This window comes from Dendrobates tinctorius, unplaced genomic scaffold, assembly GCF_039654945.1.
Source record: "Dendrobates tinctorius isolate UK_male_01 unplaced genomic scaffold, ASM3965494v1 ptg000116l, whole genome shotgun sequence".
In the NCBI taxonomy this organism is placed as follows: Eukaryota; Metazoa; Chordata; class Amphibia; order Anura; family Dendrobatidae; genus Dendrobates; species Dendrobates tinctorius.
In genome coordinates, this window is record NW_027361784.1 from 27,182,360 (window position 1) to 27,206,063 (window position 23,704).

At 44.8% G+C, this 23,704-nt stretch overlaps 1 protein-coding gene across 1 annotated transcript in view; it reads right to left on the reverse strand.

Moving 5' to 3' along the window:
* Positions 1–1,350: 1,350 nt before the first annotated feature.
* TMEM65 (transmembrane protein 65) overlaps positions 1,351–23,704 on the reverse strand; it is a 53,874-nt gene continuing 31,520 nt past the window's right edge. The window contains exons 5-8 of the mRNA XM_073590301.1: positions 13,607–13,661; positions 9,795–9,837; positions 4,593–4,698; positions 1,351–2,709 (exon numbers count right to left, since the gene is read on the reverse strand). Of these exons, the coding sequence (XP_073446402.1) occupies positions 2,608–2,709; positions 4,593–4,698; positions 9,795–9,837; positions 13,607–13,661 (306 nt within the window). The 3' untranslated portion in view covers positions 1,351–2,607. The remainder of the gene's footprint in view (positions 2,710–4,592; positions 4,699–9,794; positions 9,838–13,606; positions 13,662–23,704) is intronic.

Here is a 23,704-nt window from a genome sequence, read left to right on the forward strand (position 1 = left end):
CGATGTCTCCCGGGACTAGAAGAACAGAAGAAATGAGGAAGGTGCCTGGGAGACTTGCCTTATGTATTTGCTGGAGTAGGCCAGTATGCTCACATTGATCCCAGGGTATAACCTCTGCCATGCTGTTCACCTTTACTAATTCATATATATATATATATATATATATATGCGCATGTATTAAATTTCAATATTTTCTATTCTTCATGAGAAGAACCCGTGCAGGAGACTTGAAGTCTCACTTGCAGATGCTGGGAGAATTCGCCACCTTCCAGGAGGAATACCGGAGCGCACATGTTTATAATGTTGGAGTTTTGTAAAGCACACAGCACTTTATACATAATAAATGGGGATGTAAATGTTACAGCTTATTTAACAAGTAAACCACATGAGTTTCCCTGATAACGACATAGTGGAGCCTGGAAAGGGAGCCCAGGAGAACCTTCCTCGGCTTATCAACCCAGACAGCTGCCTATTAAAGGGACATTAACATAAAAGAGCTCCATAACGTTGAGGATGAAGCACCGTTTGTGGATTAAATATAGAATATATATATATATATATATATATATATATATATATATATATATATATATATATATATATATATATTACAAAAAAAAAAATAGCTGGAAACCGGGCTGAAATGCCTAGGATCGGAGTTAGCTTCTGTCCCAGCTATTTGACCCCCTAAAGGTGCAGCAGTCAATAGCGTTTGACTGCAGCATCTAGGCGGTTAGACAGGACAGGGAGGGGTCTCACTTTTCACTGGCAGGCATAATAGACGGCAATCCAGACGTATTGCATTGTATTATTATTAGTGATGAGCAAACGTGCTGGGATAAGGTGTTATCCGATCATGATCGGGTGTTGAGTGTCTTCGGCGTGCTTGAAAAATAGGCAACTGCGGAGACTAGATCATATTTTTCAAGCAAGCCGTAGACTCTGTTAGCCCCCGAGCATGCTCGGACAACACTTTGAGCACGTTTGCTCATCACTAAGTATTGTCAAAAGCATTTAAACTAGACAAAAACTAAAAATAAAAAGAGTGAAAATAAGAATAAAGGAAAAAAAGCATACAAAAAAAAACTAAAAATAAAAAAAAATAAAAATGCATATTTGGTATTGGGAACAACAGGATTATCATCACATTACTTGGTAAGGTGTACATGACTGAAAAAAGCCTTAAAAAATGCACTTTAGCTCACACAATTTGGCAGTGAGAACTACTAGCTGCAAAAAAAAAAGAAATAAAAATAAAATTGTAGCCTCCTCAAATCTCCATTAAAGGATGGAAAATAATCCTCAGGTTGTGGAATTAATTGAAAATACAGAGAGGACAAGTTGCAAGTATAAGGTCTAATTTATATATTTTATCAGACAACTGTTAATATATACAATTCTTCATAAAAATGAGCAAACTAATAAAGCAGTTAACAAAAAAAAATAATTCCCCACCTATAACATTACAGCATAAATGGTTAGAAACAGGAAAACGTTGTTCGTTTGAGGCTTTAATGAGTCCCGATAGTTTTATATATAACTTACATATGTTCACGCAAATCTGTGTTCTGCAAAGCCTGGGAAGACAAACTTATAGCATCCATCTGAAAAAATAAAAAAAAAATTGACTACTCTCTAAACTACCATAATCCAATCAGCAGTTGTCAGCTCCACCCCTTTCTTGTGATTGGTTAGCGTTAGCTGCAAGGATGGTAAGTGCAACCAATCACAAGAATAAAAGGTACATTCAAGAAAAAAAATCTGAAAAAGGGCTGAATCAAAAGCTCCTTCACCTCCCCCATCCATTGTACGACCACCTACAAAAATCACTGTCACTATACCCGTGTATTTAATTCTGCTACATTTTCCCCGTCTTCAATAAAACTGGCTGGTAAACATTAAATAATTTTTTTTCTTCATTTTTAGGAGAAAAAAAAATAATATTTTTTTAAACAAAAAAAAAAGCAACGTCTTATCCTTCCTAAAAAAAAATATATATAATATGTAGATCAGTCCCATGTAAGGCATGCCCATGTGAAAGAAACACTATAAAAAAAACATGCAAAAAAAAAGAAAAAAAAAAGAAAGTCATTGCTGTATCAGTTTTATATAGTAAGAACCTCTATTAGGATATTGCAACATTCGGCTTAAGACCAGATTGCGGTATTATATGGGAATTATTATGGGCCTCAAGTGTCGAAATAGTTTTTTTTTTTTTTTTTTGGGGGGGGGGGGGGGGGGTTTCAACAAAATCTAGCAATCGATATCCAGAATCTTCACCACAAAAAAAAAAACAAATTTTGATACATGAGGTCCAACAGAAATTGGACACCCGAGAATTTCTCCAGTTTTCGGCAACGGTCAACAAAGACGACCAAGATTCTTGAAGTAAAAGTTCCAATTTATTCCAAACCAGAAGGAAGGTAAATAGTGAATGTGTCTTTGTGCGTAGTAGACAAGTCCGATGATTCCGTCATGCATTCCGAGTACATGGAAGCCAAGAATCGGTGGGGTCGGGTCATGCTGAACATCGGATTGTTCCCAGATATAAGTGTCCTCTAAGTATCTCTGCATACGTGGCTGAGGTATGAGTTTTCGAAAACAGCATCACTTTTTCTTTTTTTCAGATTTCTCCTCGTCGTCCCAATTGAAAAACAAGAGGGGGAACATTCCCAAAATGCAGCCAATGGCGACTCCTATTGCTTTTCCCTAAAGAGGAAGGAAAACAAAAAATAACTTACAGTCAATATCAATAATCTCTTGAAGCTAAAAATGACTTCAATTCAGGTCCAAGGCACAGGAGAGGCTACAGACCGTGCCCTGTGCAGACGCACGCGCGTCGCAGGCAGTGTGTAAACTTCAGCTTACAGCAGGGGAAATAACATTGATTTAAGGGTTATTCCTAGAATCTAAATCAAATACCAAAGTAAGCTCAGAAATCAATTGTACAATTGGGAGGAGACTTACTTATACAAATATACAGATTATTAGATACAACCTTTATTCAAAAACAAGACAACCACACAGAAAACCAACAACTAACCGTGTCACCTATAATAGCCCTACACTGGGGCCCTGATCATTTCTACCTACCAGCGGAGGTTGGCACCCTAAAAAAAGTCGAGATTGGCGCCCCCGCTACACGGTGGCTGACCCCGATACTCCTAAATGACCCTGGACTTGTGCAGCAAGCAGTCACTCATTTGACCAGGAAAGGAGAATATAGTTGTTGCCGGCGTAGGTAGATTCATAGGCAACAATAGAAAAAGTGCAAAAAAGTGCTAGAAACACAAGACAAAGTGACATGTGCAAACAGATGAGTACCTGACTATACTGTTCCCTGTGCCTGAAACCTTCCTGTCAGCAGAGGTTGGCACCCTACTGGACAGCGGAATGGCGCCCCCGCTCCACGACGGCTATCCCTTCAGTCCCTAATGTGGCTAATCTTATACCAGATAGGGTAGCAAAATGTTAAATTAAGGTACATTTTAATCCAACGGTCAATTTGTGGCTCATATGGAAAAAATTAATAAATCATATTGATAACAGTGAAGGTACTCAAGGTTAGTAGTTGATGAAGAAAACCTCAACGCGTTTCTCCTAATCGGATCATCAGGAGTTAGATAGTCAGATGCTTTAGAGCAGGAGCACACGGCCATTTATAAGCTTTAGCCTATGTTTTAAGCCCCGTTTGGCTACACCTTGTTATTAGCACCACTTGGACAGGGAGGAGGGGTTATTTTTCATTGGCTAACTTTGGGATTGTTGAATCTATATATATGGGGGATTTTGGTCATTTCTCACACAGTTTACTGCAGGTGGAAATAACACGATTAAAGGGTTATTCCTAGAATCAACATTATCCTTTATTCACAGAATAGAGGGTCCCTGGCTGATCGCTTGGGGTCTGAGAACGAAGATCAGATCTCGGTAATGCAGGTGAAAGGCTAGTACAGTGCCGAGCTATTTCCGCCAAGCCGATAAGACAATGAACAGAGTGGTGGTCAAGTATGAGTCGCCAATAAATAGGAAATAAGTTTTTGATTCTGGGAATAACCCTTTAAAGGGAATCTGTCAGCAGATTTTGCTTTTTTATCTGAGAGCAGCATGATGTTGGGGCAGAGACCCTGGTTCCAGTCAAGGGTCACTGGCTAAGCTGCTTGAGGCAGTTTCAATACAATCAGTGTTTTATCAGCAGTAGATTATCAGGGCAGGACAAGGTGTCTCATGCCAGGCAGTCCAGCTAATGTATAACCCCACCCCCAACACTGATTGGAAGCGTCCTGTGTACAAAGTAGGCACGCTTCCAATCAGTGGAGTGGGCGGGGTTATACAGAGCTCAGTATTCTGACCACTGCTACATCTACAAGAGAGAAAACAGGGATTCTATCAACACTGCACCAAGCAGCCCAGTAATACATCGATGGAATCAGGATCTCTGCCCCTACACCATGCTGCTCTCAGATAAAATAGCAAATACCTGCTCATAGATTCCCATAGTCCTGTATTAATAAAATATAATATAATATAATATATATATATCTGACACCATACAGGTAGATAAATAAGGTGGAACATAGGAAGCAACGTACCATGTGTGCACTAACACGTGTCTGCCACATATCGGCTTGTTTGGGTGTTAAATCTGGAATCGGTAAACCCAACCGAGAAGATATTGCTTCCACGTAACCCGCCAGCCTATAGGAAACATAGGTGTTAAAGATCAAACATAAAATCTTCCATATAAGGCCTGTTTCACACTTCCGTTTGTGACCATCAGTCAAGACCCGCCGATTTGGAAAAAAAAACGGATCCGCCATTTTTCTTGGCGGTTCAGTTTTTTTTCCTCATAGACGTGCATTATCGGCGGATCTTGACGGATGGTCGTCCGTTTGATCCGTTTTTTGTACGGATCCGCCATGATTTTGGCGTCCGCTCAGCGGACCGGACGGAGCATGTAACTTTTTTCGTGTCCGGATCCGCTATTTGCCGATTTAACCCGTGTTTCTGTCTGACTGCTGGACAAAATTGACAAATCTCTCTCCTTTTCCCGAGGCGCGGTTAAATTTTTACATCCGCCGATCCCCGTTTCTGTCAGTCCGCCTGCGGATCAGTTTTCCGCTATTTTGGCTGATTTTAACTGACAGAAAAAACGGAAGTGTGAAACAGGCCTAAGACACACAGTACAATAATATGCAATGACAAGAAAAGGAAGCTCACTAACAGTAATAATCAGCTGATAATATAAGAAGCTTAACGTTATATCTACAATTCTCATGTCCCCATTTCAATTCACAGAAAGGGGCTTTTAGGTTAAACAGGATTAAAAATATTAGGTGGTTTTTGAAACGGAGCATCTTAATAAGCGGAAAGCTCCTGTTCTGTAGTAATCACATCTCAGCAGTCATTTCATTATCGGCACAGAAAGGATTATAATGACCGATAACATCTCTATACAGATAACACAGTCAGTATTCCTCATTCACAGCAGGTGATGTCACAGCTCACCTCCTCCTCCTGTACAATGCCTGAAAACACCTCTATATACAGTAGATAACACAGGATCCACCATTCACAATAGGTGATGTCACAGCTCACTTCCTCCTGTACAATGACTGAAAACACCTCTATATACAGTAGATAACACAGGATCCACCATTCACAATAGGTGATGTCACAGCTCACCTCCTCCTCCTGTACAATGCCTGAAAACACCTCTATATACAGTAGATAACACAGGATCCACCATTCACAATAGGTGATGTCACAGCTCTCCTCCTCCTCCTGTACAATGCCTGAAAACACCTCTATATACAGTAGATAACACAGGATCCACCATTCACAATAGGTGATGTCACAGCTCTCCTCCTCCTCCTGTACAATGCCTGAAAACACCTCTATATACAGTAGATAACACAGGATCCACCATTCACAATAGGTGATGTCACAGCTCACTTCCTCCTGTACAATGACTGAAAACACCTCTATATACAGTAGATAACACAGGATCCACCATTCACAATAGGTGATGTCACAGCTCACTTCCTCCTGTACAATGACTGAAAACACCTCTATATACAGTAGATAACACAGGATCCTCCATTCATAATAGGTGATGTCACAGCTCACCTCCCTCCCTTCTCTGCACAGATAACAGCGTGACCACAACACTCTCCCATAGAAGTCAATGAGTCAGGTCTAGAAACCAGCTTTAATTGGTCAGAACAAGAAATAGGAAAGTTTATGCAATTGCTTCATTAGCATTCCTGTAACAGGCGCGGGATTATGAGTTCTGTAGGCTTCTAAATGAATAGAATGGAAATGTGACAGAAGAGTGACGAGGCTTCTACAGCTGTCATGTGTGAACTGTGAGGAATGGAAGTAGAGGCGGCGGACAGCAGCTGGGGGTCGGGATCGCAGCGTGGATGATAAAGGGTGGGTTAATGTTAGATATGGACGGAGCAAAGTTCCCTTGTTTGTGACATGATCATCGGATAAGTGAAAAGCCATTTTCGTTTGGCTCCGGTCCATTGTTTGCACCCGCCTCTGAAAACCAAACTCAGATTATAGCTACATCTGAGCCGAGAAATTAATGTTTGGTGACAAAGTACAACTACGAGCAAAGCTGATCCTACCTGTAGGATGTGGAGAGGGCACGCTAGTACCTTGGCTCTGGTCAGGGGTGTAACAATGGTGGTCACAGAGGGTGGCACAGGCGGGAGGACGGACCACCGAGACGAGCGCCTATTTCAGCTGGACGATCACTGAGCTGACATGTACTGCGGAGCAGAGACCTAACAAATCCCTGCACTGCAATACAAGCCACTGGCCAACCAGAGGCCTGCAGCTGATGTCCGCGTGCCCGTCACAGCCTGCGCATGGCAGCAAAGACAAGCAATGCCAGCAGCTGGGCCGCCAAGTCAGCTGCCAGCATCTCTACCGGCTATGGTGGACGCCACTGTTTGAGAGAGGAGCATGTAAGAGGAATCGTTTATTTTGTTTGTGTGTTGGAATAAGCAGTAGAATAGTGGACATTATTACAAGCTGCGGCCCAGGATGGGGGACATTATAATAGGAAGGGGCCCAGGATGGGGGACATTATAATAGGAAGGGGCCCAGGATGGGGGACATTATAATAGGAAGGGGCCCAGGATGGGAGACATTATAATAGGAAGGGGCCCAGGATGGGGGACATTTCTTACAGGATGCGACCCAGGGTGGGGGACATTTCTTACAGGATGCAGAGCAGGGTGAGGAATATTTCTTACAGGATGCGGCTCAGGGTGGGGGATATTACAATAGGGAGTAGCCCATGATGGGGACATTATAACAGGAAGGGACCCTGGATGGGGACATAATAGGAACCCAAGATGGGGGACATTTCTTACAGGATGCGACCCAGGATAGGGGACATTTCTTACAGGATGCAGCCCAGGGTGGGAGACATTTCTTACAGGATGCGGCCCAGGGTGGGGGACTTTACAATAGGGAGTAGCCCATGATGGGGATATTATAATAGGAAGGGACCCAGGATGGGGACATTATAATAGGAAGGGACCGAGGATGACGACATTATAATAGGAAGGGACCCAGGATGGGGGACATTATATTAGGAGCCCAGGATGGGGGACATTTCTTGCAGGATGCAGCCCAAAATGGGAGACATACTTAGAGGATGAGATCCAGGATGGGGGATATTATAATAGGAACCCAGGATGGGGGACATTTACAGGATGCGACCCAGGATGGGGGAAATTACAATAGGGAGTAGCCCAGGATGGGGACATTATAACAGGAAGGGACCCTGGATGGGGACATTATAATAGGAACCCAGGATGGGGGACATTTCTTACAGGATGCGATCCAGGATGGGGGACATTTCTTACAGGATGCGATCCAGGATGGGGGACATTTCTTACAGGATGCGACCCAAATTCTTTGGTATTATCTTCATTTAATTTGTCTTAAATGAAAAAAATACAAAAGAGAATGAAGCAAAAATCAAAACATTGATCATTTCACACAAAACTCCAAAAATGGTCCAGACAAAAGTATAGGCACCCTCAGCCTAATACTTGGTTGCACAATCTTTAGCCAAAATAACTGCGACCAACCGCTTCCGGTAACCATCAATGAGTTTCTTACAATGCTCTGCTGGAATTTTAGACCATTCTTCTTTGGCAAACTGCTCCAGGTCCCTGATATTTGAAGTGTGCCTTCTCCAAACTGCCATTTTTAGATCTCTCCACAGGTGTTCTATGGGATTCAGGTCTGGACTCATTGCTGGCCACCTTAGAAGTCTCCAGTGCTTTCTCTCAAACCATTTTCTAGTGCTTTTTGAAGTGTGTTTTGGGTCATTGTCCTGCTGGAAGACCCATGACCTCTGAGGGAGACCCAGCTTTCTCACAGTGGGCCCTACATTATGCTGCAAAATTTGTTGGTAGTCTTCTGACTTCATAATGCCATGCATACGGTCAAGCAGTCCAGTGCCAGAGGCAGCAAAGCAACCCCAAAACATCAGGGAACCTCCACCATGTTTGACTGAAGGGACCGTGTTCTTTTCTCCTGTAAACTCTATGTTGATGCCTTTACCCAAAAAGCTCTACTTTTGTCTCCTCTGCCCAGAGAACAATCTTCCAAAACGTTTTAGGCTTTTTCAGGTAAGTTTTGGCAAACTCCAGCCTGGTTTTTTTATGTCTCGAGGTAAGAAGTGGGGTCTTCCTGGGTCTCCTACCATACAGTCCCTTTTAATTCAGACGCCGACAGATAGTATGGGTTGACACTGTTGTACCCTCGGACTGCAGGGCAGCTTGAACTTGTTTAGATGTTAGTCGAGGTTCTTTATCCAACATCCGCACAATCTTGCGTTGAAATCTCTTGTCAATTTTTCTTTTCCGTCCACATCTAGGGAGGTTAGCCACAGTGCCATGGGCTTTACACTTCTTGATGACACTGCGCACGGTAGACACAGGAACATTCAGGTCTTTGGAGATGGACTTGTAGCCTTGAGATTGCTCACGCTTCCTCACAATTTGGTTTCTCAAGTCCTCAGACAGTTCTTTGGTCTTCTTTCTTTTCTCCAGGCTCAATGTGGTACACACAAGGACACAGGACAGAGGTTGAGTCAACTTTAATCCATGTCAACTGGCTGCAAGTGGGATTTAGTTATTGCCAACACCTGTTAGGTGCCACAGGTAAGTTACAGGTGCTGCTAATTACACAAATTAGAGAAGCATCACATGATTTTTCGAACAGTGCCAATACTTTAGATCTAGAACGCGGCAAGGGCCCATACATCTGAACAACATGAAAATTGGGCTTAGATCCTAATTTTGCATCGGGGCCCATTGGACTCTAGTTACGCCACTGGCCCTGGTGCCGGAGAAGGTTCAAAGTGACAGCGGCCATTATAAATGCTGCCCCTGTTCCAGATTTTTGCATTGGGAGCAACAAGCTTCAAGTTACGCCTCTGGCTGAAATTAGCCTTCTCTGGTAAATCTCCGATTGCCCCTCTTTCTTCTACATTATGGTGCCCATACTCACTAGATGTCAATCGATTGCTTACATTGGGACCGGACAACTTTTTATTTTGTTGGAATGTGTTCTGAATCTCATCTGATGGTAGATATTAGAAGGACTGGGCATGTTGGAGTTCAACATGTCCAATCCTGAGTTTCCTCAGGAGATAAGTCACCATCAGAGAGATTTCAGGTTTATGGCTACCTTATTGGCTAGAACACAATTAAATAGCAGACAAAGAAATTGTAGATTCAACGGAGTCTTAAGGAACTTACCCAAGACCGGCAAGATCCGACACCAGGTTTCCTAGAGCAGCAGCTGCACATCAAAAAAAAAAAAAAAAAAAAGATTATATTGGAAATAACACATTTATACAATTCAACAATCTTCCAAGTGAGACTCTTTCTGGTCATTAGATGAATTGCATCCTGCATTTTTCACCAGTTTTCCTCTCAGCAGGCTCAACTTTTTTATATTCAGTTGTCTCTGAGCTACTGGGTACAGAAACAGAAGCAACATAGAGAACAATATAGAGCAGCACTGAGCAGTGTGGCTGTGAATGCAGCACAGAGGAGAGACACTTACTAGAAAGCAGTACCCTGCTCTAGATCTTAGCTGCTGAGCTCACCGATTGACTGTCTTGAGCTCAGCAGCTCTAAGGAGATTGTGCTGTCCACATGGATAGAGCTGCTGACGAGACGTCAGCGCCGCAGGTAACTCAGTCTAGTGTATGTGGTGAGCTCCCTCTAGTGGTGGCTGCATCAATATGTTGAGTCCATGCAGATCTGGAGCTCGGTGTCAGTAAAGAATAACTCTGATCACTATAAATGTGTGTATTAAAAAAATTAATTAGTGCTGAAATTTGAAAGTATTACGGGATCCTCCACTATAAGCAATGAGATAGTTGGGAGAACCCAGAACCATCCTTGCATTGCATAGTCGGCCATTTATCTGACTGGTCAGCATGAAATACTACATCTCCCCATTCTGGGAATGTAATAAGCCTCATTCTCAGTATATTATCTTATTATGTCCTGTCCTACACGATCTTGTAAAAAGTCATCATAGCATTTTACCGACCTAGAAACTGCAGTCGCCCGAGAGTCAGAGACGAGATCAAATCATGACTCATTTATGACCCCATCCAGCGCTCTCGCTGCTCGGCGTCCCCAGGGGTGTCGGCGCAGGAAGTCATTATCAACTCGAAAAAAAGAGGTCACCCCTCACCTTTCCAGAAATAGCTGCACTTTCTTATAAAAGCCCCAGAGCTTAGCACCGAACGGTCACACTCGGATCTACACAGCGAGAACACTTGATGGACTCTGGGTCAAGCTGGATGGAACCTGCAGATCTAATGATGTCCCCATACACCCCACCAGAAGATCACAGAAGAGGCAGATCTATCTGGGACACTTGGCAATTTTACCGCCTCCCTCGGGTCCCAAACAGCCCAGAGATGAAAGTTTGGCATTCTAGGTAATCTTTTGAACATTAAAGAGATGCAAAAAGATTTGATCATTGCCTTTATAAAATAAAAGTATAGAGTTTGCTAATGAGTTTCCGTTAGTAAAGACGCCTCCTCGATCACCCGCATAATCTTGGAAGTTGTAGCCCGTCATAAAGTGGTGACGCAGGATCAGGGCTGTATGTTCTGTCCCGTAACTGGACCCAAACACAACGAGGCAAAAGTTTCATATGATCAATGGTCATGTGGATAAAACAGGCAGGATGGTATATTACACAGGACTAAACAAGCATGGGAATGGGGGAAGGTTGAATGCCAGTGTCAGAGAAAAATGAAAATTTATAGACTTCTGAAGGGAGGAGACGTGTCCCCCTCCCACTAAACATAAGAGAAGAGAGAAAGAACTAACACTACAAACTCCCTTAAAGTATTAAAGTAGAACATTAAACATATGGGATTAATTATAGCTGGGAAGAGAAAAACTAATTAAAACTCGGAAAGAGAAAGCAAGCCAACACTCCAACCTTCATTAAAGTAGGGGCCTCCTGCAGTGACTAGATAATTACAACAGGGAGATTTGCTGGGAAGAAGACCACAAGACTAGTATCTGTTTACGCAGAGATGGGGAAGTACCTTCCCCATGGATAAGGCTTCCTCAGATCAAAGAATCTTCTTAGACGTTTTGGAACCAGTGGTCAGTGATGAATATTGTGGTTTTGCATCCATCCAATATTTAAGGGAGATATATTTTTGGCGTCGTAGCGAAGGGACGGACAAAATGCTTTCACTCGCATAACCATATGCCAGTCTAACACCTCCAACATAATAATGGCCTGATGGATGATGCTATAAATGCGATGTTTCATCTCTACATACAGATAAAATCGAGATAAGAAACAGGACTACAATATCTACCGCCTGGGACCTCCAGGGGAGAAGATATCGTGTAAGTTGGGGATCTCATGGAATTGTGGACAACCTAGCACATCCCACAACCAGCCCCCATATGAGCTCATCAAGGGGGATATGTGGGCGTAGCCTTGAACTAATAAAAATCAAAGTTTGGGTGTCTGTCATTGTTCATATTGGAAAACATAGTTCACTGTGCATGTGCTCGATTTTCCCCAATCGGAGAGATTCACTCCACTAAGCTCTGAGACCGTTCCATGACATAAGGTTTAGTAAGTTTTGTTATTCCTTTTTTCTTCATGCGATGGTATATACCGTATTATTTTGCTCCCATCATGTACCATCTTTGTATATGTTTAATAAACACTGGCTACCTTTCCGGATTAAATATATAAGATGTAATAGCTCCGTTCCTCTTGCTCTGTAAACCGCACCCCTAAAGCCATACGCTACCTGCAACGGGTGTCCAATCGGCCTGTCTAAACGGTTGGTGATGGCAGATAGTAGTGTTTTCTTATTTTTTCCCTGTTAGTTTGGAGTTGGCAGTGACCATACCAGGGTAGGTGTATATACCATACGCTCACTGTGAGTCCCTCAATAACTGGCTTAGTAGCGGAAGCAGACGCGGCCTCATTCATAACTTGTCAACCAATTGTGTAATTGTCCTGATGATTGGAGCCAGCGGAGTTGAATCCCCTTAACTGGTGGCAGTGGTTGGATTTGTGCGAACCCCCTTCATTATCCTCGATAGCTGGGACCACATATGCCAAGAGAAGGCAATCTGAAAAATGACTAAATGTCCGGTATGGCGTGCCCACTCCACCATTCAGGAGATCATGGCTTCTGCTAATAGGAACTAATTAGTGAGAATGTTACTTATATATGGTAGCTATGGTAACGATTTTTGCACCGCATGACCACCCCTTTAAATGCATCAGAAATAAAAAAAAAATGTGACAGTTTGCCATAATGTATCAAGTATAATGGATCCAAGCCTGGAGTCAGAGCTGCTAAACTCACAGAGGACTCTTTATATGGGACACAGGTGTCACTTATGATAAACTCTAGATCTAAATAATGTTTCTATTCATTGACAGCAAGTAGAGACTGAGAAATCGTTAATGCATTTAAAAAAGTATATTAAAAAATAATTTATTATATACTGAGCTTTTAAGGAGCTGTGCTGTTTGCAGGCCAGGTGATTGCTGGGTGGAAGGGAGGATTGGGCATGTTGGATTTCAATATGTCTGATCCCTGTCATCTGAACAAGTGTGGAAGCTGTATGGGTGACTTCTGAGCAGAATGTTCTTTACGTGATTTCTGTATGGCGAGGTTTTATGCAAGTAGAGGACAATCTCTATCCATGCCCTAACAATAATAAATACCATTTAAAAAATGACCTGCAGAGCGTCTGTTTTACCTGGCACCACAAGTGCCAGCATGCCACTCCTCCAGAAACTGCACTGCCAAACCAACTTTACAGAAGTAATGGCGAATTCATGGAAATTACGATTTCGGAGATGAGCGAACTAACTGGTAATTAAATGAAAATGATAAAAAAAATTCCACAAATTCTGACAAATCTGGAACTAAGAAATGGTGAGCGGTTCCGATACCTTGTCCTTACCCCACCCCACATACAGACTAGGCTTCCGCCAAAATCCCCCCCGTGCGGAGGAGCCCTGTAGCCTCTTCGGGTGTGCAGACTCTCACCTGCCATTGTGGAAATTCCTAAGAGAGCTCCAATATGGAATTCTATCTGTGTTCCCTGCAAGTAAAACACAAAACATATATATATAATTAGCGAAACAGTACACACTTCGTCCTTTACAGAGGTTCTGCAGCGCTCCAAAACAGCTGATGACGTTTATATAAAAAACTACCTTTTTCAGTTAATATAAATATTCATTCTGATCAATGAAAAAAATCGTTTATATGTTCCATGATGTTTACACAGAAACCATAAACAAGATCCTGGTGACGGATCCAATAATCCGCGCTGATATCAGTCACTCCACATTTTTATTTAATATTTTGTCATACATGCGGCAACGGGAGTTCTAAATTCTTTTTTGCTTGCGTATATATATATAAATTTTTTGCTTTTTATGTTTGTCGGGTCCACAATCAAGCAGCTAATGAATTCAGTTGGTGCTGAGGATTTTTAGAGTAAAGAGGGCTGCTTGCTGGTTTCCAAGTGGTGATTTTTTTTTTCTTCATGTTCTAAAAACAAAAAAAAAAAAGAGAAAAACCTTTAACAAAACCACTAGTATTTGGACGATGATGGATTTTGCCGCCCTCTCCGGTACCGTGAGATTGATGTGGGCGCTCTCAGCTCTAATGTGAGGCTCACAGACTGTCTGATGTCTGGAGGTCATGGACGTCTCCCAATACTGGGTTTCCTCTTTGCCAGGTCGGTTGTTTGGATTTAATTGCTGTAGAGAGAAAAGGTCTTTATTTGTTTTCCAATCTACCGCGTTATCACCATTTTCACAATCTCTGCTCCCTGCGCCTCTGCGGCCCAGGAACTAAACAATGAAGGTCCCCTCAGAGCCGCAGCGAGCAGAGATCGTGAAACGCGTGAGACCTTAAGAAGTGTCCTGGGAGATTATTTTTGCGTTTTAGAATCTCAGAAGTTTTGTTTTGTAAATATGTAGAATATCCCTTTAATAACCTGACAGACAAGGATTCATATTTAAAAGGGAGGGCGATGGGGGGTGGTTATTTAACCATTTACTAGCAGGAGACGACTGGGATGTTCAGTACAGGGATTAACATCTCGTGTCAGGAGGCAGCTGATCAGCGCCGCACACAGATATACACAGACAGATGCTGCAGAGATAATTGACAGGTAGAGCGGTATAATAACCGGCCTCAGGGGAGGCCTCCTGCACCCTAACACTGAGCTAAGGAAAAACTTTAATACCCAAGTCCACCCTGTTACCACAGATACCAAGACAACGTTAGCAAGCATCAGAGAGCCGGGCACAAGCTGAAAACCTAGCATGTAGTGAACGTGTATATATCTATAAACACACGTATACACTAATATATATACACACACACACACATATACACACACACACACGTATACACTAATATGTACAGTTAGGTCCATATATATTTGGACAGAGACAACATTTTTCTAATTTTGGTTCTAGACATTACCACAATGAATTTTAAACAAAACAATTCAGATGCAGTTGAAGTTCAGACTTTCAGCTTTCATTTGAGGGTATCCACATTAAAATTGGATGAAGGGTTTAGGAGTTTCAGCTCCTTAACATGTGCCACCCTGTTTTTAAAGGGACCAAAAGTAATTGGACAATTGACTCCAAGGATATTTCATGGACAGGTGTGGGCAATCCCTTCGTTATGTCATTCTCAATTAAGCAGATAAAAGGCCTGGAGTTGATTTGAGGTGTGGTGCTTGCATTTGGAAGGTTTTGCTGTGAAGGAAACATGCGGTCAAAGGAGCTCTCCATGCAGGTGAAACAAGCCATCCTTAAGCTGCAAAAACAGAAAAAACCCATCTGAGAAATTGCTACAACATTAGGAGTGGCAAAATCTACAGTTTGGTACATCCCGAGAAAGAAAGAAAGCACTGGTGAACTCATCAATGCAAAAAGACCTGGGCGCCCACGGAAGACAACAGTGGTGGATGATCGCAGAATAATCTCCATGGTGAAGAGAAACCCCTTCACAACAGCCAACCAAGTGACCAACACTCTCCAGGAGGTAGGCGTATCAATATCCAAATCTACCATAAAGAGAAGACTGCATGAAAGTAAATACAGAGGGTTCACTGCACGGTGCAAGCCACTCATAAGCATCAAGAATCAAAAGGCTAGACTGGACTTTGCTAAAAAACATCTACAAAAGCCAGCACAGTTCTGGAAGAACATTCTTTGGACAGATGAAACCAAGATCAACCTCTACCAGAATGATGGAAAGAGAAAAGTATGGTGAAGGCGTGGTACAGCTCATGATCCAAAGCATACCACATCATCTGTAAAACACGGCGGAGGCAGTGTGATGGCTTGGGCATGCATGGCTGCCAGTGGCACTGGGTCACTAGTGTTTATTGATGATGTGACACAGGACAGAAGCAGCCGAATGAATTCTGAGGTAGTCAGAGCCATACTGTGTGCTCAGATCCAGCCAAATGCAGCCAAACTGATTGGTCGTCCTGTCATACTACAGATGGACAATGACCCAAAACATAAAGCCAAAGCAACCCAGGAGTTTATTAAAGCAAAGAAGTGGAATATTCTTGAATGGCCAAGTCAGTCACCTGATCTCAACCCAATTGAGCATGCATTTCACTTGTTAAAGACTAAACTTCAGACAGAAAGGCCCACAAACAAACAGCAACTGAAAACCACCGCAGTGAAGGCCTGGCAGAGCAAAAAGGAGGAAACACAGCGTCTGGTGATGGCCATGAGTTCAAGACTTCAGGCAGTCATTGCCAACAAAGGGTTTTCAACCAAGTACTAGGAAATGAACATTTCATTTACAATTATTTAATCTGTCCAATTACTTTTGGTCCCTTTAAAAACAGGGTGGCACATGTTAAGATGCTGAAACTCCTAAACCCTTCATCCAATTTTAATGTGGATACCCTCAAATGAAAGCTGAAAGTCTGAACTTCAACTGCATCTGAATTGTTTTGTTTAAAATTCATTGTGGTAATGTCTTGAACCAAAATTAGAAATGTTGTCTCTGTCCAAATATATATGGACCTAACTGTACAGACATGAAAATAAAGAACTCTGTAATATATCTTATCAGAGAAATCTGCTTCTTTCTCCTCCTGGACTGATTGTTCTCAATTCAGGGGTAAAAGCTGTATTCAGTGAAAACAAAATTTTCCCATTACAGAGATAGGAGATGACAGTTGGTGCTCATAACATTCTATGGAAAGGGACAGCGCTAGAGGAAGAGACGGGCAATCTATGGAGAAGAGAGGAGCTAGAAGAGACGGGCATTCTATGGAGAAGGGAGGAGCTAGAGGAAGAGATGGGCATTCTATGAACAGAGGAGGAACTAGAGGAAGAAATGGGCATTCTATGGACGGGGAGGAGCTAGAGGAAGAGACGGACATTCTATGCACAGGGGAGGAGCTAGAGAATACACGGACATTCTATGGAGAGGGGAAGAACAAGAGGAAGACACGGACATTCTACGGAGAGGTGAGGAGCTAGAGGAAGACACGGACATTCTACATAGAGGGAAGGAGCTAGAGAATACATGGATTTTCTATGGAGAGGGGAAGAGCTAGAGGAAGCCAGACATTATATGGAGTGGGGAGGAGCTAGAGGAAGACAGACATTCTATAGAAAGGGGAGGAGCTAGAGGAAGACAGACATTCTATAGAAAGGGGATGAGCTAGAGGAAGACAGACATTCTATGGAGAGGGGATGAGCTAGAGGAAGACAGACATTCTATGGAGAGGGGAGGAGCTAGAGAAAGACACGGACATTCTATTGAGAGGGGAAGAGCTAGAGGAATACACGGACATTCTATGGAGAGGGGAGCAGCTAGAGGAAGACAGATATTCTATGGAGAGGGGAGGAGCTAGAGGAAGACACGGATATTCTATGGAGAGGGGAGGAGCTAGAGGAAGACACGGATATTCTGCTGCAGGTTCTGCTGAAACGACAATTACAGCGTAAATTCTAATGCAGCTAATAAACACGTTAATATTGCTCCAGCAACCACATCAGTATTATGTAGCTGCCAGGAGAGAGTCCTGTGATTTGCTTCCTACCTGTTCAGCTCTATTGATTAGCTGGCTTGGCATCATGTAGTCACTGCAGCATGATACGCACCAGGCCAGCTGATCAAAAGGAAAGCCGGGAATGCCGGCAGCCACAGTACACGGATGTGGACACTGGACTATGGTGCTGCCAATCGATTCGCTCATCTCTAATTATTACTACTATTTATAAATTGTAGTAAAAAGAAACACACGCAATGATCACAACATGCTAAAACGTTGTATTAAGAAGAAAAAGCAAAAAAGAAAAAACCCTGAAAGATTCTTTAAAATAAATCTGCAATTATTTAAAAAAAAATAAAATATACGATTATTAAAGTAAATGACTACGGCCCAGATTCATACAGAGAGGTGTTTCGTATACCTGTATTGACCCGTAGGATGCCAAAGTCTCCATAGGTGGACACTTATGGATATGAATGTGTGCTTATTGTGGGAAATCTTTACTTTCACTGCTCTGCATTATTAATGGGTTCTTCAACACACTGACAAATATGGTTGGACCCCCACAAAGCCCGAGAATGGGGGCTAATCAGCCACTGCTGAACTTTCTCTCTATAAGTCTGCAAAGGAAAGCCAAGCTTTTGGGAATAATGCTAAGGGTATGTGACATGGCATCTTACACCCGGCGTATAACATCCAAGCTCACTGCCCCCAGTATATAACCTCCGGCCCACAGCCATTACTTATACCTGTGCGGTCCTATAATAGAAGCCACCGGGGTAAGAAGGCCGTCCATGAACTTTCTTCTCCCATCACGTGTGAGTGATATTGCGAAGTGGAAGGAACCGCAGCAACTCAGCCACGAAGTGGAGACCCCGTAATGTTACAGAGCGGGGGACCGAGTGCTGAGGAGCAGAGGGCAGAAGTCACCACCGCTCTGCTGACTCCAGACCTCCTCTGGTATTAAAATCAGTACAAACCGTGCACCCCCCGTCAGGAGCTTTAAGGGCGTGCAGCTACATGCAGCCTTACATCACCAAGCACAATGCTGAGCATCGGATTGAGTGGTATAAAGCCGCCACCACTGGACTCTGGAGGAAACGTGTTCTGTGCATTGACGGATCACACTTCTCTTTCTGGTATCTGTACAGTTTGGTGGAGGAGGATAATGCTATGGTCATGGCTTTCAGGGTTTGGCCTCAGCCCGTTAGTTCTAGACAAAAGCAGAATGTGATTTCATGCCGGCACAGAACTATATGATAAATATGTGGCTTTACTCCCAGCACACTGACATCTGTGAAAAGACATAAGTATCATCTATCAGAAGATTCGGCCGGAGGCCTAGGCTATTCACGTGTGACATGTCCTAGCGTGACCTCCCTGGAGTCTGTCCTTCCAGGAGAGAAAGTCAATTGTGTTACTAAAAAAAAGTAAGAAACTATGGAAGACGTAGCGGCGTGACGGCACACTCTCCGCGCTGCGCACAACTCTTAGGCTATGTGCCCAACGTTGAAGAAATGCTGCAGAATTGTCCGCAGCATTTCCGCAACTCCCCGCCGCTGCTAAAACGCATGTGGAATTTGCATGCATTTTCCCGCAAAACACAAGCGTTTTTAGCTTGCAGAATGCGTGCGCTTTTCCAAGCGATTTAATAATAATAATAATCTTTATTTATATAGCGCCAACATATTCCGCAGCGCTTTACAGTTTAACAGTTTCAAAACACAAGTCATAAGTAACAACGTTAACAATACAATAATTAAAGCAAAATAAGACGACCCTGCTCGTGAGAGCTTACAATCTACAATGAGGTGGGAGAGATACAGAGTACAGGTGTGTATTTACAATGGTGTATTTACAATGATGGTCCAGCCATCTTGAGGGAGTGAGGGATGGATGGAGATAGTGAACGGGGTACACACGCACACTTACACATAGAATGACTTTCATTAGTGAACGTGATAGGCCGCTCTGAACAAATGTGTTTTGAGGGAGCGCCTAAAACTATGCAAATTGTGAATACTCCTAATTCTTGGGGTAGAGCATTCCAGAGGATTGGGGCATCGCAGGAGAAGTCTTGGAGTCGGGAGTGGGAGGTGCAGATTAGTGCAGAGGTTAGTCGAAAGTCTTTTGCAGAGCGCAGCGGTCAGTTAGGACGATAGACAGAAATGAGGGAGGAGGTGTAGGGGGTGCTGCACTGTGGAGAGTTTTGTGGGTGAGAACAAGTACTTTAAATTGGATCCTATAATGAATGGGCAGCCAATGTAAGGACTGGCGAAGAGCGGACGTGTCCGAGTACCGATTAGCCAGATGGACGATCCTGGCTGCTGCATTAAGTATGGACTGGAGAGGGGATAGTCAACGGGGAGGCCAATTAATAGAGCGTTGCAGTAATCCAGGCGGGAGAGGATCAAGACGACTGAGGGTTTTGTTGTTTCCATGGTGAGAAAAGGGATGGATTCTAGAGATGATCTTTAGATGTAAGTGGCAAGAGTGGGCAAGAGATTGTATATGGGATGTGAAGGAGAGATTGGTGTCAAACATAACACCCGGACAGCGCGCCTGCTGCCGCGGTGTTATTATAGTGCCACCCACGGAGAGGGAAAAGTCCGATTTAGGGATTTGAAGCATCGCTTGGAAAAGTGATTGACAGGTTGGTCAAGCAGCCTTTGACAAGTGTGACCAACTTTTTACTATTGAGGCTGCCTATGCAGCCTCAATAGTAAAAGATAGAATGTTAAAAATAATAGAAAATAGAGATATACTTACCCTCTGTCGGCAAGTTCCGTTCACAGTGTTGCATTGCGTGAATAACCTCTGATGACGTAGCGGTATATATTATATATACAGTAGATGTAAATATATATATATATATATATATATATATATATATATATACACACATGCACATATACATGCATACATCCCGCCCTATATACACTGCATGAGCCCCAACAAGTCTCCCCATGTGCCGCATGTCGCCGTCATATGCAGCCCCATGTGCGCAGCACCATGGCACCTCCCCCATGTGCGCAGCACCATGGCACCTCCCCCATGTGCGCAGCACCATGGCACCTCCCCCATGTGCGCAGCACCATGGCACCTCCCCCATGTGCGCAGCACCATGGCACCTCCCCCATGTGCGCAGCACCATGGCACCTCCCCCATGTGCGCAGCACCATGGCACCTCCCCCATGTGCGCAGCACCATGGCACCTCCCCCATGTGCGCAGCACCATGGCACCTCCCCCATGTGCGCAGCACCATGGCACCTCCCCCATGTGCGCAGCACCATGGCACCTCCCCCATGTGCGCAGCACCATGGCACCTCCCCCATGTGCGCAGCACCATGGCACCTCCCCCATGTGCGCAGCACCATGGCACCTCCCCCATGTGTGCAGCACCATGGCACCTCCCCCATGTGTGCAGCACCATGGCACCTCCCCCATGTGTGCAGCACCATGGCACCTCCCCCATGTGTGCAGCACCATGGCACACCCCCCATAGCCTGCCCATGCCCACCCAAACAGCCCATACACACGAGAAAAAAAAACAAAAAAAAAAAAAAACACACCACATTCAACTAGGGCCCGTTCCCCGGCGCTCTGCTTCTCTCCCTGCCTCCAGTGTACTGACTCTCCAGAGTACATAGCTGACGCGATGCAATGACGTCATTGCGTCAGCTGTTTCACACGCTGATTGGTGGAGGAAGTGGACGGGTGCCCCACCTCCACCAAAAAGGTCAGTGGCGCAGTGCAGAGCCGCAGATGGAGACAGCGAGCGGGCGGAAACGGTGAGGCCCGTAGACCTCTCATTTCCAGCCCCACAGCTGTCTTGGTCCGTGGGCCGCACTTTGCCCAGGTCTGTTCTAGGGTGTGTCTTTAGTCTGCTCTGTATAATTCCTCCGAGCCACGCCCCTAAGGAAAGACTAAGAAAACAAAAAATAGTACTTAATTTAAAAGTAAACTGACACCCATTTAGATGCCGCTGTCAATCTCCACACCCCACTCACCCCCCCACCCAAAAAAAAAAAAAATGAAAAAACAAACTAGTAAGTTGACCAAAATGTTAATAAGAATAAAGCATCTAAGTAATGGTAATGACCTAACAAGTCGAGTCGCTAAGTCATTTTTACGAATGCTCTTAAAACTAAAAACACAAGCAAAAGTCAGAATTGCATATTGTCAATAACTCACCGCTGTAAAGTTTTTCTTCCCCATTTTTAAGTACATTAGATGGCGTCATCCAAAACTAGAACTAGCTGGCATAAAACGAGGCCTCACATTGTCATATTAATGGAAAAATTTAAAAATAGTAAAATATTTAAAAAAATAAGAAAATGAAAGATGCAAAAATGAAAAATCACCTGATACTGAAAGGGTTAAAAATGTTTCGCCAATGTTGCTAACAGGAAACCATCAGCAAGTACATCACAATGGTGACAGAGAAGCAAATTTAAAGGTCCGGACACCGCACCACGTAAAGGTCCGGACACCGCACCACGTAAAGGTCCGGACACCGCACCACGTAAAGGTCCGGACACCGCACCACGTAAAGGTCCGGACACCGCACCACGTAAAGGTCCGGACACCGCACCACGTAAAGGTCCGGACACCGCACCACGTAAAGGTCCGGACACCGCACCACGTAAAGGTCCGGACACCGCACCACGTAAAGGTCCGGACACCGCACCACGTAAAGGTCCGGACACCGCACCACGTAAAGGTCCGGACACCGCACCACGTAAAGGTCCGGACACCGCACCACGTAAAGGTCCGGACACCGCACCACGTAAAGGTCCGGACACCGCACCACGTAAAGGTCCGGACACCGCACCACGTAAAGGTCCGGACACCGCACCACGTAAAGGTCCGGACACCGCACCACGTAAAGGTCCGGACACCGCACCACGTAAAGGTCCGGACACCGCACCACGTAAAGGTCCGGACACCGCACCACGTAAAGGTCCGGACACCGCACCACGTAAAGGTCCGGACACCGCACCACGTAAAGGTCCGGACACCGCACCACGTAAAGGTCCGGACACCGCACCACGTAAAGGTCCGGACACCGCACCACGTAAAGGTCCGGACACCGCACCACGTAAAGGTCCGGACACCGCACCACGTAAAGGTCCGGACACCGCACCACGTAAAGGTCCGGACACCGCACCACGTAAAGGTCCGGACACCGCACCACGTAAAGGTCCGGACACCGCACCACGTAAAGGTCCGGACACCGCACCACGTAAAGGTCCGGACACCGCACCACGTAAAGGTCCGGACACCGCACCACGTAAAGGTCCGGACACCGCACCACGTAAAGGTCCGGACACCGCACCACGTAAAGGTCCGGACACCGCACCACGTAAAGGTCCGGACACCGCACCACGTAAAGGTCCGGACACCGCACCACGTAAAGGTCCGGACACCGCACCACGTAAAGGTCCGGACACCGCACCACGTAAAGGTCCGGACACCGCACCACGTAAAGGTCCGGACACCGCACCACGTAAAGGTCCGGACACCGCACCACGTAAAGGTCCGGACACCGCACCACGTAAAGGTCCGGACACCGCACCACGTAAAGGTCCGGACACCGCACCACGTAAAGGTCCGGACACCGCACCACGTAAAGGTCCGGACACCGCACCACGTAAAGGTCCGGACACCGCACCACGTAAAGGTCCGGACACCGCACCACGTAAAGGTCCGGACACCGCACCACGTAAAGGTCCGGACACCGCACCACGTAAAGGTCCGGACACCGCACCACGTAAAGGTCCGGACACCGCACCACGTAAAGGTCCGGACACCGCACCACGTAAAGGTCCGGACACCGCACCACGTAAAGGTCCGGACACCGCACCACGTAAAGGTCCGGACACCGCACCACGTAAAGGTCCGGACACCGCACCACGTAAAGGTCCGGACACCGCACCACGTAAAGGTCCGGACACCGCACCACGTAAAGGTCCGGACACCGCACCACGTAAAGGTCCGGACACCGCACCACGTAAAGGTCCGGACACCGCACCACGTAAAGGTCCGGACACCGCACCACGTAAAGGTCCGGACACCGCACCACGTA